This window comes from Panthera leo, chromosome B1, assembly GCF_018350215.1.
Source record: "Panthera leo isolate Ple1 chromosome B1, P.leo_Ple1_pat1.1, whole genome shotgun sequence".
In the NCBI taxonomy this organism is placed as follows: Eukaryota; Metazoa; Chordata; class Mammalia; order Carnivora; family Felidae; genus Panthera; species Panthera leo.
The window spans coordinates 86,222,533-86,241,314 of NC_056682.1; the positions used below are offsets into that span (position 1 = coordinate 86,222,533).

The 18,782-nt window shown below is 46.4% G+C and overlaps 1 protein-coding gene across 2 annotated transcripts in view; it reads left to right on the forward strand.

The window, feature by feature from the left end:
* The window catches only part of MAML3 (mastermind like transcriptional coactivator 3), a 411,939-nt gene extending 396,581 nt beyond the window's left edge, over window positions 1-15,358 (forward strand). The window contains exons 3-5 of one of the 2 annotated variants that reach the window (XM_042935443.1): window positions 2,392-2,634; window positions 6,710-6,794; window positions 11,595-15,358. In XM_042935443.1, coding sequence (XP_042791377.1) covers window positions 2,392-2,634; window positions 6,710-6,794; window positions 11,595-12,592 — 1,326 coding nt within the window. In that variant the 3' untranslated portion in view covers window positions 12,593-15,358. The remainder of the gene's footprint in view (window positions 1-2,391; window positions 2,635-6,709; window positions 6,795-11,594) is intronic. The other variant, XM_042935444.1, reaches the window with a different exon arrangement.
* Window positions 15,359-18,782: the final 3,424 nt, after the last annotated feature.

Genomic DNA, 18,782 nt, shown 5'->3' on the forward strand with positions numbered 1-18,782 from the left:
TAAAGTGTTAAGTCAATCAGCCATTTGTTCCTAAAGGTGGCAAGAAGCAGCTTTATCCCATTGGAAAGAAGGGCTTGGAAACAGGCAGCAATTATTGAGGGAAAAGGGGAGACTCTGAAACATTGTGATGCCTATGGGGCTTGGGCCTAAAGTAAACTTTTTGGTAGCATAAAGGCTCCTGGCCTTTGGGAGTATAAGTTTGTTTTTTTGTTGTTTTTTTTTTTTATAAATTTTTTTTTTTAATGTTTGTTTATTTTTGAGACAGGGAGAGACAGAGCATGAATGGGGGAGGGTCAGAGAGAGAGGGAGACACAGAATCTGAAACAGGCTCCAGGCTCTGAGCTGTCATCACAGAGCCCGACGCGGGGCTCGAACTCACGGACCGCAAGATCATGACCTGAGCTGAAGTCAGGTGCTTAACCAACTGAGCCACCCAGGCGCCCCTATAAGTTCTTTTTAACATAGATATTTCACGGCTCTCTACCTGATAATCGTCTGTAGAGGAAATACACAAAGACAAAAAGGGTTTTGCAATAACACTTCTGTTTGAAAAATAGAACCCAGGACACTCGTGGAAGACAGGCTATGTATTTAGTCTACAAGCGATTCTCAGGTGTATACTTAGCACCACGGCCCCACAGTCTCGTAAAGGCCCGTGCTAGCAGAAGGAATACTAAATTTCAACTCAAGATCAGCGTTCCAGTTCTGCTGTTTCCAATTCTTCCATTTGCTAAGTGTGACCTGGGCTACTGCACTAACTATCCAGGACTTCTCGGCCTCTTGTTTCCAGGGCAAGAGAAGTAGGTTTTTGTCTGCTTTGCTTGTTTTGTTGTGTTTGTGTGGGTGGAGGGAGGAAAGAAGAGTAGCTGAAGACCCAGTTTAGGCTGGGAAGAAAAGCACCAACGGCTGAGCATCACACAGCAGAGGGAAGGTACACAAACCTGGGGAATAAGGTCCAGGACTGTGTCTCTAGGAGAGCCAGGGATCAAACTCATGTTTTGAGAGGACAGTGCCAGCATGATTGACTGTATCCATACCAAAGAGGTAGCAGGGCAGAAGTAGGAAAAAATATTAAAATCCAGTTTGCTTGGATACAAAAATATTTAAATAACTTTAGACTTATTCACATTCATTTTGTATTATTTTGGTGACATGATGGTACCTCACACTATGGATACGTCCTTACATGTGTGCCCATTTAATCTGTGTTCATCTCAGACATCCGATCCTCTGTGTTCAGATGAATTACTTGAAATGTGAATGAATTAAAAGGCAGAATATTCAGACAACACTTGCTTGGTAGATGAATAAGAAAGGAACTATCTAGAAGCTGAATTTTATGGTCACATACCACATTTTCCCCGGTGAACACTGGCTGTTACAGGCTTTCCCTGTGAGCACATTCTCCAAGTAGTCACTTGACTCTGTGAGTAGGTCTCTACCACTTTACTCCCTACTCCTTAAGAACCAGTCCTTAAAAGTTGCCATCATTTGACTGAGACAACTGTAGAATCAGAAGACCCAAATCAACCCACACATTATAAATTGTCCCAGACACAGGAGGTTCAGCCCTATTTTTAAAGATGTCGGGGGCGCCTGGGTGGTTCAGTCGGTTAAACGACTGGCTTTTGACTTTGGCTCAGGTCATGATCTCACAGTTCGTGGGTTTGAGCCCCACATCGGTGCCTGTTTGGGATTCTCTCTCTCTCTCTCTCCCTCTCTCTCTGCCCCTCCCCTGCTCACGTGCTCTATATCTCTCTCAAAATAAGTAAACTTTAAAAAAAGTATATTAAAGATGTCAGGAGATTACGTATCTTTGTTCAGTGCAACGCATTCCCAGCTCTCACCATCAACGACCCCCACCAGCAGGAATTTTGTTTTTACATACAGCAAAGCTTTCAAATGTCACAATTAATTGGAATTCCATTAATTAGTAAATCTACTGATTGATAAATTCCAGAATTCTTCTGTAAATGTCTCTCCTACTAGCTAAGAAGAAGTCCATTTAGGCCAAGTAGGCAGTAAAGATTAAGAGGTAGGGGCACGCTGTCTCTTCCAGACTTAAGGTGATCCCAGCCTGAAGGCTTCTTCCCTTTCCTTTGGAGGAACGCAGAATGTTAGCTGAACATCCAGCCTTTGTCCCGTCATCAGTCTCATCCAAAACAGACTGGCCTTGCTGTCAGATTTCCCAGAGCCATGCTCCATTACCGTTCCCTTGTATATCTCCAGCTCCACGGTGGTAAGGCCAGATTTGAGGACCACTGGGTGGGTTTTATGGGAATAGAATGCGTGCCACTCAGGACCCCGCAGGCCCGCAAGCTGGGGCCCCTGCCCCCATGCTTTTTCTCAAATATAAAATCTCTGCATTCTTTTCTCTTCTTCTCCTCCCAGGAACAGCACCCAGTTGGACTTCCCCGGACCACAGGCCCCATGCAGTCCTCCGTGCCCCCAGGCTCGGGCGGCATGGTCTCCGGAGCCAGTCCCGCGGGCCCTGGCTTCCTAGGCGGCCAGCCCCAGGCAGCCCTCATGAAACAGATGCTCATTGATCAGCGGGCCCAGTTGATGGAGCAGCAGAAGCAACAGTTCCTGCGGGAGCAAAGGCAGCAGCAGCAGCAGCAGATTCTAGCCGAGCAGGTAACATGATTCATTCATTCAGCAGGCATTTATTCGGTGCCCTGTGTCTGCGAGAGAGCTCCAGTTCGTGTCCTTTGTCAAGAGATTCACAGTCTAGCATTCCCCAGATCGCCGAAGAATCTGCAGAATTTGGACCTTTCCATTAGTTCGGCTTTTTCTTAGAATGAATTAGTTTGTTCTTAAAAGACAGGCTTCTGCCACCAGTTTGAAGGCCTATTTGCCAGAGACATTTCTTCGATTCAAGCCTGCCTTCTTTTCTTCTGGTTTCTGGCACAAGGGTCTGCGCAATCAGTATGGGGGTAGGGAAGCTGCCTCACATTCTTCATAGAGGCTAATATTTCCAGCATGAAGAAAAAAAGAAAATAACTCAGAGAACTTTGTTTCTTGAAGGAAAATGTCAGGAGGAGGGATTGAGGAGAATTCTGCAGAATTGGTCATGAACAATGGGACAGGAACAATAGCAGAATAATAGGGCCTACAGAACTACCTGGAAACCTGAACCCGGGGTCACAGAAAGGGTGCAAACTTAAGAAAATTCCCAACAGCTTTAAAACAGCTCAAGAAATCTTTGAGTTAAAGGAAGGCCTAACACGAATAAATCTTACCGTAGGCATCTTTGTCCACCCTCGCCATAGAATTCCTCCAGCTCCGAAAGAAAGCCTTCCCTGAGAGCCGCTTCTGTAGGTTTCAATGTGTTTTGTTTTTCAAGATGCCCATCCAGGATTATTATCCCAGGAAAGGCGTGAGGCCTTCCACAAGAGATCCCTACGTGGCTCCTGTGGGAGTCTGCACAGGGCATCTCTCTCTCTCTCTCTCTCTTATAGGAGGTAGGCGTGAGGTTGTCTTCCAAGGCTTAAAGCCCAACAAAGCTCTGCCCTACAGTTCCCCTCCTAGAAGGTTCCTAATATAATCAGAATTCTGGAAACTTATCAAGCCTCCTCCACCTCATATTTACAAGATACCACGTGGGACACAGGCATGTTGAGGTCCCTACTAAGAGCAGCAGTTCAGAGTAGCACCAGCCATCTCCCAAATAGAAAAATTGTACTGTTGAACACAGTTCGCTTATGTTCCCTTCTCTGCTTTTGTTCCTGAGCAGCTGTGTAATTATCTCCCTTTCTACCAAGGTCAGTCAGCCGCCTGGCACCTCTTGTACAAACAAACCTCTATCCCTCTCACCCTGCATAAGGTGTGTGACAAGGAACCGTGCTAATATCTCTCAGGCAGTGATAAATGAAGCCGCCGAGGGGAAGCTGGGCTTTGTAAATCCTCTCCTTGGCCAATCCCGGGAAACTTCAGGTGCGCCTGATACTGTGAGCGATGGCCTCTGATGTGTGTGCTGTGACCAAGGCGCAAATAGGAGCCCGGGTAACCAGGCAAACGCAGTTGTGCTAGCCAGGGCTGTCCCCACTCAGCGAGGGCAGCCAAACCCCAGGGGACAAGGAGGGAAGCACAAGAGTGGAGGGAGAGCTGCCCCAGGAGGGTGCCCAGACAAGGAGCCGACACACAGAGAGATCCAGGGCGCCTTGGAAAAGATGGGGAAATGGTATCATTCCTTAGCAGGTTGTGGGCACCAAGAAATGAAGAGGGACCAAGGAAAGAATTTTACTCAGCCTCCAGATGTGTCCCACCTTTTGCTTGTGGTCTGATTCTGGAAAAACCTCTTCCCCCACTCTCTTCATCTGCCAGGTTACATTTAATAATTTCCCGGCCTTCCTCCGATAACCGTTTTAAGGACGACATAGAGTAATGTGTGGAAAATCCTTCGGCAACTGTACACGCGTATGTGGTGACCTGTCACGTGACCCTGGTGTCACGGACTGTGATGTCAGAGCTGGGGCCACGACTGCCAGCCATCAGTGGGACTAGCCCAGAAGCGAAACTGAGGGCCTGCTCGGAAACAACTCAGTGCAGCAGCCTGCCCGTGCCCAGAGACGGAGCTTGTCCGTGCAGGCTCTTGGGGGGTCTACGTGTGGTGGGTTGTCAGCCTTTGTGTTTTGAGAACGAATGTTGCCCTATCAATGCTGAGCTGATGTTCTTGGTCTCTGCAGCAGCGGTGAAAGTGCCTAGTAATAGCAGTTTTGAAAGCAGCGTATTGGAGGTCCTGGGATTTCCTGAAAGGACTTGGGAGGGAGAACAGAAGGATTTGGGATCTTGCCTGTCTTTGGGAACTTTACAATGACTCTGGTGGCTTTAGAAATCAGGACAGAGCCGGCTGAAGGCAGGTGTGAGTTGACACGTAATGCGTTACTTGGAGCACGGCACTTCACATCTATTCACAAAGGTTCAACCGAACCCAGAATTTTAGACTGGAAAGAAATATTGGTGATCACGGAGGCTTTTTTATTTTACCTATGAAGAAACTGGAGGCCAGGGAGCTCATGTGAAGTATCAGAGATCGCAGAGCCAGAGAGGCACAGCCCCAGGACTGGAACAGGAGGCCCCCAGTCCCAGCCGACCACAGGGCACCCCAGGGCTTCTGCCCAGTCAGTGTGGACACTTAAGTTCTTACATAATATGAGAAGTTTGGCTGAGGAGAAGCTTACTCAATAATGCCCTTATATTGCTGCCTAAAAGATTAGCATGGTTTCTTGTCTATACTTTATCTATACAATTAATTAATTTTAACACTTTGTGCAAAACACTATGGTAAGCACCCCAGGATGAGGTGAACAGGGCAGAGCCTTTTTTTTCTTTGGTTGCCAGAGTGCTGGCTGGCCTTGTGGAGAAAAAGAAAAGAAAAGAAAAAAAAGAAAGAAAGAGAAAGAAAATTATAGAGCTGCCCAGAAACAAAAACAAAGAAGAAAAAAATAGAAATAAACACATGTGTTAAGAAGTGACCAATGTGTGTTATTTTTATAATGAACACTTTAAAGAGCAGGGCCCTTGGTCTACGTTCTTTATAAGCCCTTGCGGATGAAAGGTGCTCAATGAATATTCAGCAGCTGCAGAAGGAGGTTAAATGACATGCCGAAGGTCACGCAGCTACTTGACGGCAGACTGGGAACTAAAACCCCTTTCTCTGCTCTTTCCACCTCACCCTTATTTTCTTTCCCTTTTCACATACAGCATGGTAATGATCATAATAGCCTTTCCAGTAGATTGGTAACAGCTCCGGCAGCGCAAAATCCCCGCGAGTGGAAGAAGAAAGACAAAAATCACAAGCCTCTGGCTCCTGGTACATGTGGAGTCCCACGCGGTTTCCTTAAGGCACTAAACGCTGTATATTTTACTTGCGGAGATGTATTTTACAGGCAGTGTGGCCTGGTGGGAATAAGATTAGCCTTTTTTATAGCCCCTGAGAATCCCATCTTCCTATACCGGAAGCAGCTATTTAGGTCATTAAAAATCAGTTGCTCGTCCCTTGAGCTGGGTCCCACAGTGCTAAGGAAGACGTGCAAGCTGATGTTGGAAAGTCAAAGCCAAGACTGGCTCCCTCGATACGCACTCCTTGTGAGCCAGCAAGTGTACACATCAGATATGCCAGGTAGTCACCGAAAGGTACGTGCAAGGATGTGCATAGCAGCAGTATTTGTGACAGCCCGAGACAGGAACCACTCTAAATGCCCGTCACGAGCAGAATAGGTAAATAAGTAAGCCATGGTGTATGCGTTCATAGGAAGGAATACTACTCAACAGTGACAGTGAACAGGCCACAACTACACGCATCAACACGGATGAACCTCATGAATATAATGATGAATGCAAGAAGCCAGACACCAATACGTTGTATGAATCCACTTATACGAAGCACAAAAGCAGATGTCACTAGTCTGCACTGTTAGGTGGCTCCCTGGTCAGATGAAGTGGGTCCCTGCGGTGGGTCGTGACTGGAAAGGGGCATGAGGGGAATGCTAGCGGTGCTCGGTTCCTTGATCTAGATGCTGGTTATGTTGCTACAGGATGTGTTCATTTTGTGAAAATCCATCAGACCCATGCTTTGCACACTTGCCTGGATGCACCTGATTCCTCAACACAAAGTTTAGTTTTTGAAAAAACTGCCTTCCTCAAAACCGCCACAATATTTAATCGTCTCTCCCCATGTCACCTCCCTGTCCTTGTCCTGTCGTTCTAGCAGCTGCAGCAATCACATTTACCCCGCCAGCACCTCCAACAGCAACGGAATCCATACCCAGTGCAGCAGGTCAATCAGTTTCAAGGTGAGGCCAGTGCACACCTCTTCCGTTTTATACCTTCCAGCCGTGAAGTGTGAGTGAGCGTGTAGCCAGTGACATTGCCTTCTGTGCTGTGTTTGGGTTCAGGTAATATTAAAAATATGTTAAAACTGAGGGTGCCAGTCAGTCAGAATGCATTTTTGGAGCCCTCTGCTGTGGCAGGCATTAACCTTTTGGTGGCTGCGTCACAGAGAGGCCCTGGTTGGCCCCGGCAGGGGTCAGAGTGGCTGTGGGGGGCAGGGCTGGGGTAACTGTTCTTTACCAACGATACACAAGTATTTCAATAGTTTAATAGCCAACGGGGACCTACTGGTGCCTGGCTAGTCCACCATCAGCCTTGTCTTTGTCTGGATCGTCATCTCAGGGAGCATGGGAGGAACAGTCCTGTGCCACATCCTTCTCGCTAATCCCAGCATGTCAGCTGGCCACAGCCCCCACTTCAAACATCCACTTGGGAAGAATCTGGCTTGCAGCAACCACCGATCTCTGCTGAATCTAGAAGACCAAAGCGGCTTGAGTTTGACTGGACTGTCTTGATCCTGCTGCCCTTTGCAGAAACCCTGATGACTCATGACCCAGTAGCAAGGGGCATATTGTGTGCTCAGTGTTATCATTCCTTTATGAAGTATAAAGTCCACTCAAATATCGATCCCTTCCATCTCCAATAGAGAGCACCCCTGAAGGTCTTGTATGGGGTAGAGGATCAGCCTGACAACCATCCCAGTCTCATCACAGGAATTTTCAGGGAGCTAGAGGGGTCGCCTAGTAACAGAAACCCCAATTCCCATCCTCTGCCCTTTTCATGGGACCTAGATCCTGGGTCCTAATTTCTCAAGTGTTACCGGTCGTCGGTCGCTTCAAGAATCTGCCAGAAGCTATGGGGCCCCTTGCATATAAATATGCATATATATAAACAAATACAGACTTTGTGTGGCCATGTCGCAAGTGCTACGCTTCTCGTAGACTGTGAAAAATTCACAGGGGGTGAAAAATTCATGATCTCGGGTAGCATTGTTCAATCTTTGGGTTGCAACACACAAGCAGGTTGTAAAGATAATGGGTCCCAACCAACATTTTTTAAAAAGGAATATAATAGAAAACTGATGAGAGTGTATCATAATAAGGGAAACTTTTGTTTCTGTTGTAGACCAGTATGTGTATATACTGGATCACACGCTGTGAGTAGTGGTTTAAAGAGTCTGAAAGCCACTGGTGTTCACGGCCAGACCTCAGTGAAGATTGCCTGTGGAAAGGCAGTGGCCTGAGTAGTGACCACTCCCTTCCACCCCTGGAACACATGTATCAGACCCCTTTGGGCTTGACCCAGGGGAGGACAAAAGGAATGAAGCTGTGCACAGGTGTTATGTGTGTTAAATCAGTGCCGATATTCTTTGAAGAATTCTGTTTCTCACTTGGTCATGGGTAGAGGGGGTGTGGAAATGGTCACCGTTACACGCATAATTTTTGCTGCAGACACAGAGCCTTCCTAGGTTCCTACAAGTAGTTCTCAAACGTTAGCTGCATCAGAATCACCAGCGGAGCCTGTAAAAGCACACATGGCCTGGCCCCACCCCCAGAGTTTCTGATTCCAGAGGTCTGAAGTCGGGCCAGAGAATTTGCACTTCTAACAAGCTTCCAGGAGTCCTTGCTGCTGCTGCTGGCCCAAGGTCCGCACTTTACGAACTGGTGATTTATATCAAGAACTAATTAAAAATACAAAATCTTATAAACCCAGCATAGTGGCCCTTGCATTTTCTAGGTTCGTAATTCATTTATTATCTTTTGGAATAAAGGGACCCACCAACATTTAATGCTTCCTCTGTATTATGAGTTATTCTGTATGCCTTGGGTCCAGGTTAAAAGTTCTACTCTTTGAACTTTTCTAAAACTCCACCCCACAGGTAATCAACCTGGAAATTTAGCTGTACTTAAGTTGAACACCCAGGCCCATGGTGCGGTCCCTGAGCTAAATGATGCACTTTTTTTCTTTTTTCACTCTCTTCTCTATTTTATTTTACTAACACCCTGGATATCATAATAGTGTGTATCTAGGAAAATAGCAAATTGGTGTAGATAAGAAATACTGTCCTTGGAGAGTTTCGTTAGGAATCACTTACTTGGGAACGTACGCATACTCCCCCACTACACATTTCAAAGGTTTAATGACTATCTTTCTCTTACTGAGTATGGTGCCTCTGGGCAATGTTGCATGCCTATGGAGAAGTGCTTATTTTTCACAAATATAGGCTTCCTGTGAGTAAAAAGAGAAAACAGACCCTTCTAAGAAAAAATTGCATGTGATCTCTATTTGAATATGGAAGATTTTCACATGGTGATGTTAACCAGTGGATAAGAAAATTAACTTGAGTACAGTGTCCCACAATAATATCAGTTTTAGACAAAAATAAAAGAAGAAGAAGAGGGAAACTAGTCTATTATTTAACCGATATAGTAATCAGATAAAGACAAGGTAATTATTTGGACACATTTGCATTTTTTTCTATATATATTTAAAATTATTGAAGGTCAGGCACCTGGGTGGCCCGGTTAAGCTTCCGACTCTTGATCTCGGCTCAGGTCACGATCTCACGGTTTGTGAGTTCGAGCCCCACATCAAGCTCCTCACTGGCGGTGCAGAGCCTGCTTGGGATTCTGTCCTTCTCTCTCTCTGCCCCTCCCCTGTGCGCTCTCTTTCTCTCTCTCTCTCTCAAAATAAATAAGCTTTCTAAATAAATAAATAAATAAAATTACTGAAGGCATAAAACTAGATTAAGAAAAAGGGTTTGTTTCTTTGTACCTAGGATGAAAATACGGAGCTGATTGCTGGTTTTAAAATGCCTTTTTTTTTTTCATTAGAGTTACACCTAGATAGCACAGTCACTTTGTACTAAAGATAAAGGTTGGCTCGGATTAATGCTTTAATACCTCTTAAAAGGCATTGCAGCATTTCTGTCCTCTAAAGAAAGGAACCTACTTGTCATTCACAAAAGTAGCCCAGACCATATCCAGTCCCTCAACATATCCATTATAAACATACAACAAAAATGTCCAAAAAAAAAAAAAAAAAAAAAAAAATGGAAGTCTTTTTGTCTCTTTCCAGCAGCTCATCAGTCTGTTTATGCAATTTGGGTCTAGCCAATCAGTCTCCGAGTCAGCAATATTTTCTCCTTAAATTTTTTTTTTTTTTTTTTTACAAACAACTCAATAACCCATTTCACCACAGTTGATCAGATTGGCCATGCAGTCGATACAAATTTAGTCGTTAAGGTCACAAAACTTCGTAACAAGATTACAGACAATATATACCACCATCCAGTGTTTAACAGGAACTTTTGATTTTTTTTTTAAATCACTTCGATATAACAAAGCTTAAAACAGAAAACCGAAACATTTCTAGGGATCTCTCCAGCCCTTTCGGGTTTCCCCACAGTAACCATTTCATTTCTCAATGCAGCATGATATTGATCTCAGGCCACAAAAACTTAAGTCATAATCAAAATTCCCATAATTTTCTTTCTTTAAGAAAGAAAGAAAATATGGAGACATAGTTGCTGCCCAGAAATCAATAACCCCATCAGGAAGACAGAAACACACTTATCTGCCAAGGTGCCAAGCTTAACAAGGTTAGACTGTTCTCGTCTGGCTTTTCATCCCATCTCATCCCAGTTGCAGGTAGTATCACATTTGCTTATAATATTGATTGGCCCCCAGGCTGCATCTTTTTTAAATGTCCAGGAGAAAAAAAAAAAACTATTTTTCTTGGTCTTAGAGACTCAGTCATTAGCTGGGACATAGGAAAAACTCATTTTTGTGCACCTCCTAGCCCTTTACAGCATTGACTGGGGTTCTCAGGGTGACATTTCTATTCTCTTGGCTGATTTGGAAATTTCTTAGGAACATGTAAAGAAGGACTCACTCAAATGCCTAATTAGAGTTGAGGGACTTGGCATTCAGACTCTGGCCAACTTTTAAACAGCATCATTAAAAACCGTGTTAGCAATCTGCTGAGAGAAGTAGTCACTGCCGATTTGAAGGAGTGAGTGGACTTTGCTGGAGAAATGCATAAAGTTCATTGCCAAAGAGCAAGTAGCAGGATGATTTCTTTTTCTAGCTCAGGAAGCTGGCCATTTTGCACTGACATGTCATGATTCAGACAATCTGGAGCGTGTGGAAATCTAGAGAGTGGATCCAAAAAGTGTCCCATCTGTCGAAATAGCTTCTTAGCAGGAGCAGTGGCCTTTAACCTCTCAAATCCTACTCAAGTCTTAAGGGAAATTAGTCTAATGGTCTTTATTGATAGTATTCTCTACTAAACCGTGTTCCACTTCACAAAGAGAAAACACAAAGTGATCGGCCATTTCTTCTTAATTTAGCCCAGGAGGTGAATTCCCTCTCACCTCCAAGAAAAATGGTATCTGATTGGTTGAGGGTGGCATCCTATCCAGAAGAGTGAGAAACATCTTGCTTCCGCAAGTGAAAATAATAATCACAGAGTTATCAAGACAACTACAAAAGCACGTGTCCAGTATCCAGTAGGATCCCTATTTTCATGTGTCTATAAAACAGTGGTGGTTATCTCTGATGGTGGGAATTTAAGTACTTTTGTAGTTTTCAGCGTCCTACAAATTTTTTGTAATCAGCATATGTTACAGTCAGAAAAATAATCACTTTTGTGGATCTTTTCATATAAAAGAATTTGGTCATTCCTAAAGAAAATTCCAGCGATGTGTTACAGTAACGTGCATATTGAGATGAGTGAATGGGTCCATTTTTTTCCCCCTGCAGGTTCTCCCCAAGATATAGCAGCCGTGAGAAGCCAAGCAGCCCTCCAGAGCATTCGAACATCACGGTTGATGGCACAGAATGCGGGCATGATGGGAATGGGACCCTCCCAGAACCCAGGGACAATGGCCACGGCAGCAGCCCAGTCGGAGATGGGACTGGCCCCTTATAGTAACACACCTACCAGCCAACCCGGAATGTACAGTATGAGCCCAGGAATGACCCAAATGTTGCAGCACCCAAACCAAAGTGGCATGAGCATCGCACACAACCAAGCCCAGGGGCCAAGGCAGCCCGCCTCCGGGCAAGGGGTTGGCATGGTGAGTGGCTTTGGACAGAGCATGCTGGTGAACTCGGCCATCAGCCAACAGCACCAGCAGATGAAAGGGCCCGTGAGCCAGGCTCTGCCGAGGCCCCAGGGCCCACCGAGGCTGCAGGGCATCATGGGCACGGTCCAGCAGGGAACGCAGAGCTGGCAGCAGAGGAGCTTACAGGGGATGCCTGGGAGGACTAGTGGAGAACTGGGATCATTCAACAACGGTGCGAGCTACCCACTTCAGGCTGGCCAGCCGAGGCTGACCAAGCAACACTTCCCACAGGGACTGGGCCAGGTTGTGGATGCTAACACCGGCGCGGTGAGAACCCTCAACCCAGCTGCCATGGGTCGGCAGATGATGCCACCGCTCCCGGGGCAGCAAGGCAGCGGCCAGGCCAGGCCGATGGTCATGTCCGGCCTAAGCCAGGGTGTCCCCGGCATGCCAGCGTTCAGCCAGCCCCCGGCACAGCAGCAGATGCCCAGTGGCAGCTTCGCCCCAAGCGGCCAGAGCCAGGCCTACGAGCGGAACCCCCCTCAGGACATGGCATACAATTACAGCGGCGAAGCCGCCGGGGCTTCCTTCCCCGGCCTCTCGGACAGTGCAGACCTCGTGGACTCCATCATCAAAGGGGGGCCGGGGGATGAGTGGATGCAGGAGCTCGATGAGTTGTTTGGGAACCCCTAGTCAAGAGGAGGCCCCAAGAGCCACAACTCTAGTGCTGAAAGCTTAAAACGTGAGAAAGAAACAGGATGTTGAGCCATCCCTGTTTTTCGTTTTTTTGACCCACGGAAACTGAGCAAAACTGCAGCTGGCCCACAGTGAAAGATCCAGGTGCCAATCCGCAGCCCCCACTGGGCCTCGTTTCACCTGATTTTCACACAGCACTCAAGACAACACGCCACGCAGGTCCCTGCTGCAAGAGAGGGAGACACACTGGAGGCAGGTGGGGAAGACAGATCTGAAGCCCCTCGGCCCCGCACTCCCTGTGCCCGCCCGGCCCAGGGAGAGCTGCTCCAGCCCGTCCCTCTGCTGCCCGGTGTGGGGTGTCCGTCAGCCCCTCCTGGCCCAGCTCCGGAGACCGCAGAGCCCGGGGCCGGGAAGAATCCCACGGAGGCTGCTGGGTGGTGGCACAGGCCAAGAGCGCAGGTCAGAAGTGCGCTGAACTCTGGCTGGAAAGAGCTGTCAGGCGTCAAGACGTGCTACTGTGTTTGGAGGGTGGACACGAAGAACAGTGAGATGTCACAGGGAGACTACAAAGGATCTTACAAGCCTGTCTGCTGCCCGTGATGACCCTCAGGAATTTTAGAGGCGTTGCTGCTAGCTGCCTCTCAAGGAAAGCCACGTGAGCCTAGAGAAGGGTCTGTCCGGCAGTCCTGGGGGAGGCAGCCCTCTGCTGGTGACTGTGGTGGCGGTCCCCTGGGGCAGCTGGGCCGGAGCCTCCTGGGGCCTCGGTGCGATACTGATAACGTCCAGGCAGTTCACATCTATTTCTGGTGGCCACGGGGTGGAGAGACCCCGACTGGATGCTGTGTCGTCTTTCCCCACACCCCTCCCCACCCTGTTCCTTCTTGCCTCCACCCCATCCTGCCCCTGCTTTTCCTTACAGACTATTCCAGAAGAAATGAAGCTTTTGTCTTTAGGGGGCCTGGGCAGAATCAGAATAAACGCAAGAACGTAGACCGTGCCTGAAATGCAAAGGCAACACTGGAGTTTTTTTGCTCTAACATGTAGTCGAGTGAATATTCTCCGCCCGGAACTGAGCAGGCCCCTCTGATGTTCGACGGTGGGTTTATAGGAGCCACACCTGACACTTCTGGGACACCCTGGGAGGAATGGCCCCAATGGTCACTGACTCTGGCTCCCTTTGGAAGAACCCCGGGGGTGTTGCTCTGAAATTGGCCTTGCCCTTAATCCCTACTCACTGGAAAGACAAATCTAAAACACTGAGAGACAAGGAACTGAAAAATCAATTGCCCCACCTTACACATTTTGATGATGAAAAGAAGGAAGATAACAATTCCTCCCATATGGGAAAAGTAATCCGCTCAGAAAGTCCTGTACAGTCGTTCTCTTTGTAAATCACTCCAATCTGCCCTAAGCGAAGTCTGTCGGAAGGGATGACAACCTCTACCACTTCCTGTAAGGCTTGTCTTTTTAGTCCTTGCTGCTGTTCCCACTGTCCCGTTTTTGGAGGCCATGCGGCATAATTATTATCCAGAGTAAGAATGGCGCGTGCTTTTCTCCCACCACCCACCTGCTCCGTGTCCGAAAGGCTGGCTCCCTCTGTACGCTCACATGCACCCCGCTGCGCCACACGTGGACCAAGGCTGTGGGAGGCTGGACTGGCTGTACTCAGAGGGGGTCCCGAGAAGGGGGCTCGAATGGGAAGCTGGGGCCAGAGGATGGAGACAGGCAGGCAGGAAAACACTGCCCTTGGCTTGCTCGCCACGTCCCAAGGTAGTGGATCTCCTGAGCAAGGGGCAGGATGGAGAGCAGGGGAGGCCGGGTGGGCGAGAGCCCAGGCAGAGGCTGTACCCTGGGAAGAGGTGGTGGCAGGTGACCGTAAGCCCCTTGCCTGGGGAGGGGCCACCACCAGGGAAACTCTTGAGTGGAAACAGATAAAAACCAAAAAAAAAAAAAACAAAAAACAAAAAAATACACAAAGTAAACAAACAAGAAGACAGAAAGCATAATTACCTTTTTCTGAAAGGTACAGGAAACAAATATATAAGCAACGATGAGAAACTGGGGGTGGCTGATGGAGAGAAGGGGGCTCCATTACCTTGTAAAAGCTTCCTCCAAATGCTTAGTACTGGGACCAACTAAATAGAGAGGTAGATTTTAATAAGGTCGTTTTGTTTTTGTTTTTGTTTTTGTTTTTACTACGGTGCTGATGTATATGTAATGTCTAAAAAAGTTATTTGTAAATAAGTTTTTACAATACTGCAGATATCACTGGGTCTACTATCTGTAAAAAAATATACATATAAATATATATATACTGTTTGTTTAAAATAGAGTATTTTTATTTCATTCTTTAACTCATCATCACAGCAGTGGTATCGCACTTCAGATGACATCTAATGACTAATTTGTACTGTATGACCTATGGCAACTTGCTCCATTTTATTCAGATTTTTCTAGTTTTCTGTTTTTACTTTGTACATTGAGCATTGCTTATTTCCTTTTAAGAATTATGTACAGAACTCGGAAATGTAGAAATGAAGTGATGTTGACATACCACTTTTAAAGAAAAGAAAACAAATAAAAGATCATTATCTGAATCAATCCCAAGTATAGTTTATTTTAGGGTTGTCACTGGGTCTCCAGCTTTAATTAAACAGATATACTTATGCCTGGGTTTTAATTGGTTAACTGCAGTTCTTGTCTCAAAATTCTTGATATCATTAACTATTTAACAGTGGAGATCAACCATTCCCAGTCTTTTTAACTCAACCACACAACTAAAACTTTCTAAATTTTCACCCCAAGGGATGTAGCAAAGGGAAGAGAAAAAGCCAGCTTTGAAAGGAACATAATGAAGTCCATTTGTGGAATCATGTGCCATAACTGTTCCATTTCAACTGGTTCATTCAGAGGACTTGGAAAACTGATAGTAAAATTTTCATTAAAAAAAAAAAAGAGGGGCGTCTGGGTGGCTCAGTCGGTAAAGCTTCCAACTTCAGCTCAGGTCATGATCTTGCAGTCTGTGGGTTCAAGCCCTGCGTCGGGCTCTGTGCTGACAGCTTGGAGCCTGGAGCCTGCTTTGGATTCTGTGTTTCCCTCTCTTTCTGCCCCTCCCCCTCTCTCTCTCTCTCTCTCTCTCTCTCAAAAATAAGTAAACATTAATATTAAAAAAAAAAAAGAATCCTCAAGGGATATATGGAAGGAAAAGTAACAAAGGGGTCTTGCCCCACTATAGTGGACACTGTCCATGTACACTTACGTACACACACACACACACACAATCCACGCACACCTTACTTCCAGCCCTTGCTCTGCCCGCACCATCCACAGGTTGTTGGAAATGCTTAGAGGTTTGCATTTCTCCAGATCAACATTAATCAATGAGTCGCTAGTGCAAGTGTGTGAGAAGATAGTTCGGCTTCCTGGACAAGCCCTGAGATAGGATTTAGGTCCTCCAGAGCTCCCCTGCGGCCTCAGGCAAACACCGGGACTTTGCCTGAAGTCCCTTCACTTGGCTTCTTGTCCTTCCCCACTCCGTTCCGATTACCCTCCTGGGGGGACCTTCCTTAAGGAATCACACACATGTGAATCCACTCCTCCTCTTTAGGAGACCTGTCCCTGAGACTTCCATGAAACTCGAAAAGGCATAGTAAAACAACACAATGCAAAACTACCTGGGTTAAGCAAAAAAAAAAAAAAAAAAAAGCCACAAAAACAATAAAGTCATCATCAGAAACAGATCCAAAACAAAGGTGAGTTTTAATAGATACAAACCAAGAAGAAGAATGCGTTTGAGTCACAGCCCGGCCCTACCAATGGGGCACTGTGGTTCCAGACTGGCTGGCACGTGACAGCATGGAGAAAACAGTATGACAATGTGCTTTGTCCCAGCGATAAGGGCTTAGCACTCCGCCAGAGAACAGGAGGTTGAAAAAGGAACTGACGGGGGGTGGAGGGTGGGAAGGCTGATAAACAGAAATGAAATCTTGAAGCCGAGGAGAGTTGAGTACTTCTAGTCCCAAGTAGTCAAAACCACGTAGTTTCATTCACACGAAAACGCATTGTGCACTGAATGAATGGCATCCCCTTCTCCTTCAAGATGATTTCTTAGATGTAATCTTACTGACCTTTTTAAAATCCCAATGCAGTGAATGTGTGGTGGGGGAAGAGGTGGAGAATAAACATCTTCTTTCTAGGAAGTCACCAGGCATCTGCCCCGTGACATGTATTTTGTTGCTGAAAGTTGAGCACTCAGAAGCCCTTGACCCTTCTTTTCAAGGAAAGCTGTGTCTGGAGACAAAGGGTGAAAAACAAATGACCTGATTTTTCCTTATTAATGACCTTTTTGGCCTCACCCCACCCACCTGCAACCGTGCAAAGGGCCGTGGGGGAGGGGAAGTGCCAGGGAACGGAACAGGGCTACTTGTTTGTACAGCCAGCCCTCTGTCGCTAGATTTTCTTTTTCATTTTTCCCCCCTCTTCTCTCTCCAGTCTTCTCCTCTAGTCTCTTTTTGAAGTTCCAAGGACATTTGACACCACTCTGGTGTCCTCTGGGGAAGCTACCATGACCTGCGTGATTTCACGTGACAGGTGGAGGCGATTATGGCAGCATGCACCCAAGGGGGGCCCAAGTGTCCCTGCCGGGCCAGCATGGGTGCTGTGGCCCAACAGTCAGGCCTGTAGTGCTCGACTTGAAACAGATCTTCACCACTGCCAAGAAACCGATTTCAGGTTTTAACTTCATAGAAAGGATTTTGAAACTTCTCGTTATGAACGTTATCAAACAAAAGTAGACCAGGGGTACAGCGAATAACTACACACTTTGCCATATATGCCTGACGTGCGTACTTGTCCAAATAAGTTCGACACATTAGCTACTTCACCCCTCAACCTCTCAACACGCAGCTCCCAAGAATCTCTTCCCTAGCCACAAGATCGTTGTCACACAACACAATGAACATTAATTCCCTCAGTACCATCTAATTCTCACTTTATATTCAGATTGTCCTTATCGTCTCCCAAATGTCTTCCATAGCTGGTTTTTTCCAAGCAGGATTTGGTCAAGGATCCCACATTGCCATCTGGTTTTTATGCCCCTTAAGACTCTTTTAATATAGAACAGTTCTATGGGGCGCCTGGGTGGCTCAGTCGGTTAAGCGTCTGGCTTCGGCTCAGGTCATGATCTCGCAGTTCGTGAGTTCAAGCCCCGCGTCTGGCTCTGTGCTGACATCTCAGAGCCTGGAGCCTGCTTCAGATTCTGTCTCCTTCTCTCTCTCTGCCCCTCCCCTGCTCATGCTCTGTCTCTATCTCTCAAGAATAATAAACTTAAAAAAAAAAAAAGAACAGTTCTCCATCCTTTTTCATAACACTGACTTTTTTGAGCCAATGAATCTGATTTCTAAAAATAAAATCCAGGGGCGCCTGGGTGGCTCAGTCAGTTAAGCCTCCGACTTCAGCTCAGGTCATGATCTCACAGTCCGTGAGTTCGAGCCCTGCGTCGGGCTCTGTGCTGACAGCTCAGAGCCTGGAGTCTGCTTCTGATTCTGTGTCTCCCTCTCTTTCTGCCCCTCCCCTGCTCATGCTCTCTCTCTGTCTCAAAAATAAATAAAAACATTCAAAATAAAATCCATCATGGGGCACCTGGGTGGCTCAGTCGTTAAGCATCCAACATCCGCTCAGGTCATGATCTCACAGTTCACAGGTTGGAGCCCCGCCTGCGGCTCTGTGCTGACAGCTTGGAGCCTGGAGCCTGCTTCGGATTCTGTGTCTCCCTCTCTCTCTGCCCCTCCCTCGCTCACTCTCTCTCTCCCAAAAATCAATAAACATTAAAAAAATTTTAATCCATCAACTCCTGTGTATGTGTGTATACATATATATACATACATACCACAAACAAAAGAAACTCACATTTCTCTGGCCAGCATGTTTGCTCCTTGTAGGCAAATGTACAGGAATTAAAATAATCAAGAGTTTGCCCTGGTGACAACAGAATTAGAACAAAGGAAAATTTTATGATTCAAATGTTTAAAGATACAAAGCTCTGACATCCTGGTGTACCCATCTTCTTTTTCCACAAGTTTTTAACCAAATTCTGTGTGTGTGTGTGTGTGTGTGTGTGTGTGTGTTTGTAGTTTACCTTTTTAAATAGCTCCAGTTTAGATGCAAAATAGAAATTGTTTATAAATCC